The 11402-nt window shown below is 46.1% G+C and overlaps 1 protein-coding gene across 1 annotated transcript; it reads right to left on the bottom strand.

The window, feature by feature from the left end:
- Positions 1-461: 461 nt before the first annotated feature.
- LOC122431402 (antigen-presenting glycoprotein CD1d-like) lies at positions 462-3813 on the bottom strand. Its single transcript, XM_043452716.1, has 5 exons — positions 3162-3813; positions 2590-2868; positions 1604-1882; positions 766-868; positions 462-669 (listed from the first exon to the last, which is right to left on the bottom strand). The coding sequence occupies exons 1-5, from the start codon at positions 3733-3735 to the stop codon at positions 648-650; spliced, it is 1257 nt and encodes a 418-aa protein (XP_043308651.1). The 5' UTR covers positions 3736-3813; the 3' UTR covers positions 462-647.
- Between the last annotated feature and the right edge of the window lie 7589 nt (positions 3814-11402).

Genomic DNA, 11402 nt, shown 5'->3' on the forward strand with positions numbered 1-11402 from the left:
GATGCTGGCTCTTTGGAAGGAAAGCTATGACAAACCTAGACAGCGTATTAAAAAGTAAAGACGGTACTTGGCCAACAGAGGTTCGTCTAGTTAAAGCTATGGTTTCTCCAGTAGTCATGTATGGATGTGAGAGTTGGACCATAAAGAAGGGTAAGTGCCAGAGAATTGATGTTTTTGAATGGTGGCGGTGGAGAAGACTCTTGAGAGTCCCTTGGACTGCAAAGAGATCAAACCAGTCATTCCTAAAGGAAATCAACCCAAAATATTCATTGGAAGAACTGATGCTGAATTGAAGCTCCAGTATTTGGCTGACTCATTAGAAAAATCCCTGATGAGAGGAAAGATTGAAGGCAGGAGAAGGGGATGACAGAGCAGGAGATGGTTGGATGGCATCACTGACTCAATGGACATGAGTTTGAGTAAGCTCCAGATGATGGAGAAGGACAGGGAAGCCTGGTATGCTGAGCAACTGAACTGAAATGATGGGGTCACGAAGAGTCAGACACAACTGAGCAACTGAACAACACCCCAAATATTGCAAAGGTTTCTCTCTCTGCTTCTTCAAGGTAGCTCTCTTTCACCTTCAAATTCTGAGGGCTAAAGCCCAGAGATCCTGAAGTCCAGACAGATAGATGTGGGGAGGAGAGTCACGAGATATCCTGATAGCAGCTGTGAGAGAAAGCAGACACCATTAAGGAAAAGGGAAGAGGAGAAAATGTGGGTAGAGGGGTTGAGGTTGGGAGGAGATGGAAAGGAGAGACTTACCGGTACTTCCTAAACCAGAAGACTAAGCCTCCAACAACCAGAAGGACGAACACCACCAGGATTACCAGGACGACAATCAAGCCCCTGGAGACACGGTTCCCATCTGTGTGGGGGAACACAGGGTGTGTCTCAGTCTGGGAATCTGCATCAGGTCCCCTACTGTAAGCACGTGTGAGCATGCCAGATGCTTATTTCTTGTCCTATCTAATGTGCCCACTTGTATTCCTGTGAAGTTAATCGACACCCCATATTTTCTTGGGGTCTGGGCATCTATAATTCCATTCAATTCAGCATATGCTCGTACACATATGGAGGCAGGCACTAGTGTCACAGCTAGTCCAAACCTGAGTCCAAATCCAGCTCTTCCGCTTTCTAATGATGAGACTCAGGGCAGTTTGACCGAGCTTAGCCTCAATTCTCATCTGTAACATGAAACAACAGCACCTGCTCAAAGGAGAGTTGGGATGATTGTTCACACATACTCTGCGGTATGGAGAGTGTTCACCTCACACTGAGAAAGCACTCTATAAACCACACCTATCTTTGGTACCCTGCCTTTCAAAGTCCGCAGTTCCCTCTTCTGGGGAACAAATCTTCCTGGGATTCTGTACTTGCCACCTACTTTGGGATCTGTGGTGATTTTAGTCTCTTCTTTCTTGTATGTGGAACACCTTGTCTCAATCCTTTTTGAGTTCAGATCTTTATTCCTCCACTTGGAGAATCCCCTCCTTCTATCACTCCTGGCTGGGGTGTCATTTCCCTCCCCTTCCACAGGCTATCCCTCTGGGCTTGAGGAGCACCTCCTCCCATCCCCAGCTGGGCTCCACTTCCTCCTCACCCCAGTTCAGGATGATGTCCTGGTCTCCCAGGCTGCTGTGCTTCACTCGGCAGCTCAGGCCAGCTGCCTCCGCAGCCTCCACATCCAGGGTTACTCGCAGATACCAAGTCGAGTCGGCGTTGGGCATGACGTCTCCTTGCTGAGTGCCAGGCTCCTCCTGCTCGCCCCTCACCCACGTCACCCGCACGGGTTTTGGGTAGAATCCTGAGACGTGGCAGACCAGCCGCAGGCAGCCAGGCCAGGGAGGGGGGCCACTGGACAGCCAGGCCTCTGGCTTCACTGTATTCAACACGAGAATGAGGGATCTTAAAGTGAGACTCCGCATCAGAGGCTCTGGACTTCACAGCAGGCTCATCAGTCCTACATTTCTACTTCTGGAGTTGAACTCCCACCATTTCAATCCGTTTGTATTAGCTTCTCCAGGAAAGACTTCCCCGATCCTCATTCCCTTCCCTGATCCATTCTCCTGTAAATACCCCTACTCTGTAATCCCAGAGCACCCTGTGTTCAGCTGTAACATACATAGCATGTTTCTAAGTGGTAGTCACTCAGTCATGCCCAACTCTGCAACCCCATGGACTATAGCCCACCAGGCTCCTCTGTCCATGGATTTTTCAGGCAAGAATACTGGAGGGTGTTGGCATTTCCTCCTGCAGGGCATCTTCAAAACCCAGGGGTCAAACCCGGTCCCCTGCATTGTGGGCAGACCATCTGAGCCACCAGGACACTGCTTTAACTGTTCATCTGCCTTCTCTCCTCTCCCTCCTCAAGTACACATCCTGATTGATCCCCAGGGTTTCTTTAATTCTATTCATGGACCCCAAAAGGTACCTAGTTAATGTCTGTGGAATGCTTAAATACCCTCACACCTTATCCATCCCCTCCTCTTCCCGTGATGCTTAAAGGGGTGTGAACCCCTGGAATGAAAACCCCAGATGGAGCCCCAGAGTGGAGTGGAGGGCAGGAGGTGACAAAAGTAGGCTGACCTTGCTTCTTCAGCTCAGACTTCCCCATCTGCAAGAGGCCTCTGAGCAACTCGGGGCAGATGTCATGGAGGAGCCAGTGCGCTATTTCCTTGGTCCCTTGGTCCCGATTGAGCACCTTGCAGAGGTGCTCGATCCAAGGGGGGGCATCTGGGGCTGGCACCCAAGACATTCCTTGGAAACTCAGGACATCCTTTCCTTGAAATGCAGCATGTAAGAAGGTTTCCGAGGTGTTCCTTGGGAGCAAATTACATCCTGCAGATCCCTGGAACTCAAGAGGATCTGAAGAGAGGAATAGAAAGAGATCAATGAAGAGCTTAGGAGACTGAAAGGAGTTGAAGAAATTGGTGTGAGGGTTATACTGGGGACCCCAAAGTTCATGTAAATGGGAATGGGAGACCTGCAGCGGGATGAACAAGGGGTATTTTGAGGACTCAAGCTGGGACCTCTCAGGCAGAACTGGGACTCAAAAGGGAGAGAGGAGACAATCACGGGGGGCCAGAACCTCCCGGTTGGGCTTCAGCATCCACTGTCTCCCCCTGGGCAGCTGTCCACGATCCCATCCCTCAGCTCACAGTCGCTGGGAATTTTGACGAATTCCCAGATGTCCCCGGTGAAGCTCCTGCGATAAAACTGAAACGCACGCTGCAGCTGCAACCACTGTTGCTCGCTGAATGTGCCCTGAGACCAAGGCTTCAGGAGGCCGATGGTGTCCGACTCATTGCGCCAAGTATAGAGCTGCAGCTCCCCCAGCCACGCGAGGAAGTCCGTGCGCGTCCAGCTGCCGTTGGCGAAGGAGGAGATCTGGAGGCCGCGGAAGGAGTAAGACGTTTGCGGCTCTGGAGACAATACAGATCGGAGGAACCGGGGGCACGGGAGGGAGAGCACAGAAGGGAGAAGGAAGAGCAACAGAAACAAACAAACAGCTAGGTTTGGGAAGAAAGGGTGATGTCTGCTGGCTCTGAATCGAGCTCGGTCTCCAGGGTCCAAGCAGCTGGAGGCAGCAGGTAGCAGGTTCTCGGGCTGGTGGATCAAGCTCCCGGCTTCCCGAGGTGTATCAGTCTGCGCCCGCCCGCCGCGAGCGTCGGCCGCTTTCCCCGCTCGCCTCCCTCTCGCCGCCCTCTGCCCGGGAGCCCCGGTTCCACTCATCCTCAAAACTCCCCCAAATCTGGGGAAGCCCCCAGAAGAACAGAGACAGCAAGCACCCCGCGTCTAGCTCTGCTCTGGGAGCTCGAATCTCCGTCCCCAGCCCCTCCCCGTCCTTCCCCAACGCCCGCCCACACACCCCTGGTTTCCGGGGCTGCCAAAAGCCTGAACTTGACCCTGTGGCTGGCCAATTCTTAAGCCTGGAGGCAGGCAGGACTCCTGTTCTGGCTTTCAGGGGACTTGCTTCCAACCTCCTCCTGTCCAGGGATCCCTTTTTCATCTGCCAGATGGTCCCTCTCATTAGATATCTGAGCTGCAAAGAGCCCTGGTCACAGCCACTCACTTAAGTATGTTTCTCACAACCAGCTTCTCTAAATCTCTTTTTCCAACTTAGAGTTACAGATAGTATGTGGAAAACACTTTACAACTGCTATTTAAGTTTTAAAAACAGGACATAAAGTTGTATCTGTGGTATGACATCTACCATGTTTTTTAAAACAAAGTTTTTGAGTGGGAGGCAAGCAATGGATGTCTCTAGGCAAAGAGATTATGGAAGATTTTGTTTTACATTTTTGGTTTTCCAAAATGTCTAGGAGTGCAGACATCACCTTAATGATAAAATAATAAGGGACTTCTCTGGTGGTCCAGGGGTTAAGAATCCACCTTGCAATGCAGGGGTGTTGGTTGGATCCCTGGTCAGGGTGATCTCAGGGATCTCAGCCTGCAACAGCTCCCAGAAGGGCTGGGATTCCCAGCCAGAGACTGAGGTTGGGTTGCAGTGGTGAGAACACCAGAGCCTAGCCAGTAGACCAGTGGTCAGGGACAAGGGCCCTGGCCTTCAGCTTTGCAGGAAAGAATTCCCACAAAGAAAGAAAGTAGTGGAGCAAGTAAGGTATTTATTGAGAGGAAAGCAGGACAGTACAAGAGGGAGAGGATGACTCAATGAGAGGGAGACTCTGAGTCGCACCCTCCTGGCAGTTTGAATTACTTTGATAGTAAAAGACATTTCTTCCAGTTTTCCTTCAGCCGGTCAATTTAATTTGCCTGTTTCACAGTTCATATTTGGTATACTTCAAGATCCTCCCATGTATGCGCATGCATTGCTTAGCCAAGATGGATTTTACTGAAAAGGCATCTGGGTAGAACATCCCTTGACATAACTCTCCTTTGGCCTCCAAGGAGCCTTTTCTGCACATGTATGGTATGGGAGGTCTCCTGACTTTGAGAAATACGTGCTCTGGGCAGAGCCCAGCATCTTCTCTTTTTGTCCTGCTGGTAGGGAAATTAAATAGAGTCTTAGTTAGGCTGTATATTGCCACCCAGCTTATTTAACTCATATAGCAGAGTACATCATGCAAAATTTTGGACTGGATGAAGCACAAGCTAGAATCAATCATAATGAATTAAAATGCAAAACCCAACTATTTGCTACACACAGAAAACATACTTTAAGAATAAAGACACATACAGGTTAAAAACAGAAACATGAAGAAGACATACCAAGTAAACTCTAGTAATAAAAAAGTAAGAGTGACTATTTTAATGTCAGACAAAGTAGAATTCAGGATAAGGAATATCAGAAATAAAAGAGGGAATTTAATATTGGTATAAATGTCAAACATGAGAATTCCCTGGAGATCTAGCAGTTAAGACCCAGTGCTGTCACTGCTATGGTTTGGATTCAATCCCTGGTCAGAAAACTAAGATCCTGCAAACTGTTTGCCCTTCCACCCAAAAAAAAAGAAAACAAAAGTCAACTCATCAAGAAAACAATCTTAAATGTGTCTGCACCTAATAATAGAATTTCAAAATCCATAATCAAAAGCATACAGAAATGCAGTGGAAAGAGATAAATTCCTAATTATAGTTGGAGATTTCACTGCAGATGGTGACGACAGCCGTGATATTAAAAGACGCTTGCTCCTTGGAAAAAAAGCTATGACCAAGCTAGACACCATATTAAAAAGCAGAGACATTGCTTGGCCAAAAAATATCCCTATAGTCAAAGCTATGTTTCTTCAGTAGTTATGTATGAATATGAGAGTTGGACCATAAAGAAGGCTGGGTGCCAAAGAATTGATGCTTTTGAACTGTGGTATTAGAGAAGACTCTTGAGAGTCCCTTAGACTACAAGGAGGTCAAACCGATCAATCCTGAATATTCATTGGAAGAACAGATGCTGAAGCTGAAACTCCAAGACTTTGGCCATGTGATGTGAAGAGGTGACTCACTGAAAAAGACCCTGGGAAAGATAGAAGGCAGGAGGAGAAGAGGATGACAGAGAGTGAGATGGCTGGATGGTATCACTGACTCAATGGACATGAGTTTGAGCAAGCTCTGGGAAATGGTGAAGGACAGGGAAGCCTGGTGTGCTGCAGTCTATGAGGTTGCAAAGAGTCAGACAAAACTGAGCGACTGAACAACAACAATCTCAGTAACAGATCAGATAGAAAGTTAAAAAAAAAATAAATCTAGAAGATTTGAAGAACAATATCAACTAACAACCTAACTGACATTTATAGAACAGTCCATGCAACAACAGCAGACTACACATTCTTCCCAGATGCACATAGAACATTCACCAAGATTGACACATACTGGGCCTAAAAAAAGTCTCAGCTGACTAGAAAGGATTGACATCACGTGGAGTGTGTTTTCAGACCAAAGGGAATCAAATGAAAAATTAATAACTAAAAGGCACATGGAAAACCTCCAAATATTTGGAAATTAAACAACACACTTTTAAATAAGCAATGGGTCAAAAAGTTAAATACGCTTACCATTCAACTCAGCAAGTCCATTCTTATGTATTTACCCAAAATAAATAAAAACCTAAGTCCACAAAAAGACATACACATCGGATCACAGCAGTCTTATTCTTAAGAATCCCAAAATTTTCATCAGTAGGTCAGTGGATGGTCATGGTATGTTCAGACAAGAAAATACTGTACTACATAAAACTGAAAAGGAATTTACTACTGATACAAGCAATGATAGGGATGATTCGCAAAACAATAAGCACAATTCCATTTATATGAATTTCTCATGTTGGTGAAACAAATCTCTAGAGACAGAAAGCAGAGCAGTGGTTGCATGAGACCAAGGGTCTGAGGTACTGTTAGCAAAGCGACAAGAAGGATTTTTGGAGGGCTGGAAAGTTTCTATGTGTTTTGGGAAGATGGAAAGGTGTACAAAGGTCATGTATTAAACAGGGAGCAAAGACAGGGAGGTGTTACTGGATAATCCTGATTTTCACAAGAGAAGAGGAAAGATGGTTCTGCAGGGTGAAAAGCAGGAACAAACATGGGGGAACACTGCCACAGAGATGATGCAATAACATCAGTAAAAGAAGAAGGCAAGTCTTGTGAAGATTCAGCCAGAGGAAGTAAAAGATGTTTCAGAGAATAAACACTTCCCCATCACTGTATCTCAGCTGAAAGTGAGGGACGATAATGAACACAGAAGGCAAAGGAAGATCAGAAACAGGAGTGGGCGATGGTAGTGGGAAGATTTCTGTAACCTGAAGGTAGAGGCCGGTCCCAGGAAGAAGACCGGAACAGTCAGGGTTGAACCACTCAGATCAGTTCAGTTCAGTCACTCAGTCATGTCCGACTCTTTACCATCCCAAGAACTGCAGCACACCAGGCCTCCCTGTCCATCACCAACTCCCGGAGTTTACTCAAACTCACGTCCATCGAGTTGGTGATGCCATCCACTCATCTCATCCTCTGTCGTCCCCTTCTCCTCCTGCCTTCAATCTTTCCCAGCATCAGGGTCTTTTCCAATGAGCCAACTCTTCCCATCAGGTGGCCAAAGTATTGGAGTTTCAGCTTCAACATCAGTCCTTCCAATGAACACCCAGGGCTGACCTCCTTTAGGATGGACTGGTTGGATCTCTTTGCAGTCCAAGGAATTCTCAAGAGTCTTCTCCAACACCACAGTTCTAAAGCATCAATTCTTCCGCACTCAGCTCTCTTGATAGTCCAACTCTCACATCCATACATGAACACTGGAAAAACCATAGCCTTGACTAGATGGACCTTTGTTGGCAAAGTAATGTCTCTGCTTTTTAATATGCTGTCTAGGTTGATCATAACTTTCCTTCCAAGGAGTAAGCATCTTTTAATTTCATGGCTGCATACACCATCTGAAGTGACTTTGGAGCCCAGAAAAATAAAGTCAGCCACTGTTTCCACTGTTTCCCAGTCTATTTGCCATGAAGTCATGGGACCAGATGGCATGATCTTAGTTTTCTGAATGTTGAGCTTTAAGGCAACTTTTTCACTCTCCTCTTTCACTTTCATCAAGAGTCTATTCAGTTCTTCTTCACTTTCGGCCATAAGGGTGGTGTCATCAGCACATCTGAGGTTATTGATGTTTCTCCCGGAAATCTTAATTCCAGCTTGTGCTTCATCCAGCCTGGCATTTCACATGATGTACTCTGCATACAAGTTAAATAAATACAAGATACAGCCTTGACATACTCCTTTTCCTATTTAGAACCAGTCTGTTGTTCCATGTCCAGTTCTAACAGTTGCTTTCTGACATGCATACAGATTTCTCAAGAGACAGGACAGGTGGTCTGGTATTCCCATCTCTTTCAGAATTTTCCACAGTTTATTGTGATCCACACAGTCAAAGGCTTTGGCATATTCAATAAGGTGGAATCATGTTTTTCTGGAACTCTCTTGCTGTTTTGATGATCCAGCAGATGTTGGCAATTTGATCTCTGGTTCCCCTGCCTTTTCTAAATCCAGCTTGAACATCTGGAAGCTCAAGGTTCACATATTTCTGAAGTCTGGCTTGGAGGATTTTGAGCATACTTTAATAGCACGTGAGATGAGTGCAATTGTGACGTAGTCTGAGTAACTGCACAGCACAGATAGAAAATAATTAATCAACAGAAAGTTTGAGCCAGAACACGGGACAGTTAACACCTGTCCTGGTCAAACTATTCACCACACCCCTCTCAACTACAAGTCCCTGTGAATGAGATGAGCAGGTGCACTAAAAGTGAGGCAGCTAATGACTCCTGGGGATGGTTTTGCAGAGAACATGAAATCGGAGCTCTTGGAGGAAGAGCTAAACCACACAGCAAAGTGGGTCAACTCCATGCCATAGACTTATGAGCAAAAGAAAAGTCAAGAAATATCTTAGGAAAGTTCAGATTTCCTGTGTATGGTCAAGAGTAGGCATATGTATGACCTGAGTTCAATTAGGAAATAGAAACCACACAGTGAGCTAAACAGATGAACTTTAATAGAATCATGAAACAATAATGGGAAAGATTAAGAAAATTCCACATGGAACTCTTGGGCTGAAGGAGAATATCTAAGGCAGAATAAAGTTGGAAGGATTACCCCTCCCCAAGGCTGGAGTACTCATTGCAAGAGACTCTGATGCTGGGAAAGATGGAAGGCAAAAGGAGAAGGGGGCAGCAGAGGTTGAGATACTTGGATGGCATCACCGACTCAATGGACATGAACTTGGACAAACTCCGGGAGATAGTGAGGGTCTGCTGTGCTGCAGTCCATGAGGTCCCAAAAGAGTCAGACATGACTAAGAGAATGAACAAGAACAACAGGCTAGAGTATAGATCTCCTTGGAGAAGGTACAGTTCAGCCCCTTGGGTAACACAGGAGTTCAGAGGTTTGCTCAGGGCACAGCTGGTCTGCACTCACCAGACAAGCTGAAAGCCTTTCTCCAGACCCCAGGTGAGGGCAGGCAGACAGAGTGAGACTCAGCAGAAAGCTCTGGGCAAGAGATGAACTTAGCACCGGCCATGTGAGCATCCAAAGAGAGGACGGGGCACTGGGAGGGGCAGAAGCCTTCAGAGTGATGGTCTCCACGGGAAGGTGGCTGCCAGGCCAAACCTGTAAGGTTGCCGAGTGTCCATGAGCTCTGGGCATGTGGCTAGGGCAGCACCCACAGGCTGCCTTCTCACCCACTCCACTGACCTAACCCACTGCAGCTGGAAGCTACAGGAGAGCGCCTCCCGCCAACACTGTCTCTCCAGGGCCCTCTACTGAAAACGTGTTTAACATGGTGCTCACTCTGAAGAAGAAATGATTAGAGGAATTTCACCGATTGTCAGAGTCTAAGATGAAGCATGACTTAAGGGTCAATAAATTGACTTTCAGCACAGCCCTCCATAAGGAGCACAATATCCATAAAGAGAATAAACATTCTGAAATGAATTCGAAGGATTTTCTGACATATCTTGAACTGAGTATCTAAAGGAAGGAGACAAATTTTCCTGGAGAAATAAATATTTACTTCCAAAACAAACCAAAGTTGCTTAAAAATGAACCAGAGCCAGGACTTCCAGGATGGTTCAGTGGTGAAGAATCTGCCTGTGAATGCGAGGGTCAGTGGTTCATTCCAGAACATTCCACATGCCTTGAGCAACTAAGCCCGTGCCCCAAACTACAAGCCCGAGCACCTAGAGCCCATGATCCCCAAGAAGAGAAGCCAGCGCAATGAGGAACCACCACACCACATTGAAGAGGAGCTCCTGCTCCGCACACCTGGAGACAGCTGCACACAGCAGAGAAGACCCAGTGCGGCCAAAAAGCAAACTGAATTAATTCTTTATTTATTTAAAGCAATGAACCAGAGTTCTGGTAAATTCATGCTGAATCATTCTGGAAAAGATTTCAGAAAGGACATTAACACACATGCCTGAAATCTGTAGAAGACCAATGGGATTGTTCAGAAGCTAGACACTGCTCAAGGAAGCAAAGCGGAAGACCATCCCCTGAGGTCAGCACAGTACCAAAAGCTGTTCACAGGGGATACATTTTTACAAGCACTGTGGACATTTGTACATATTGCTTCCCACAGCATTTATAAAATTATCTATCTTTGTCCACTTGGCTGCTATAACAAAATACCATAAACTGGGTGGCTTAAAAACAGTAGAACATTTTTCTGGAGGCTGAGAACTACCAGATCAACTGAGTCCACACCCTGGTTCCGTAGACAGCATATTCTTGCTGTGTCTTGCTTCTCAAGTGGTGGAGGAGACAAACACCTTTTGAATGATTTGTACTTGGAGTCACCCTGCTTTTTTAACTTATGTGCAGAGTACATCATGAGATACACTGGTCTGCAAAAGCACAAGTTGGAGTCAAGATTGCCGGGAGAAATATCAATAACCTCAGATATGCAGATGACACCACCCTTATGGCAGAGAGTGAAGAGGAACTAAAAACCTCTTGATGAAAGTGAAAGAGCAGAGTGAAAACGTCGGCTTAAAGCTCAACACTCAGAAAACTAAGATCATGGCATCTGGTCCCATCACCTCATGGGAAATAGATGGGGAGACAGTGGAAACAGTGTCATGTTTTATTTTTTTAGGCTCCAAAATCATTGCAGATGCTGACTGCAGCCATGAAATTAAAAGATGCTTACTCCTTGGAAGGAAAGTTATGACCAACCTAGATAGCATATTAAAAAGCAGACGCATTACTTTGCCAACAAAAGTCCGTATGGTCAAGGCTATGGTTTTTCCAGTGGTCATGTATGGATGTAAGAGTTGGACTGTGAAGAAAGCTGAGTGCCGAAAAATTGATGCTTTTGAACTGTGGTGTTGTAGAAGACTCTTGAGAGTCCCTTGGACTGCAAGGAAATCCAACCAGTCCATCCTAAAGGAGATCAGTCCTGGGTAT

This window comes from Cervus canadensis, chromosome 2, assembly GCF_019320065.1.
Source record: "Cervus canadensis isolate Bull #8, Minnesota chromosome 2, ASM1932006v1, whole genome shotgun sequence".
Taxonomy (NCBI): domain Eukaryota; kingdom Metazoa; phylum Chordata; class Mammalia; order Artiodactyla; family Cervidae; genus Cervus; species Cervus canadensis.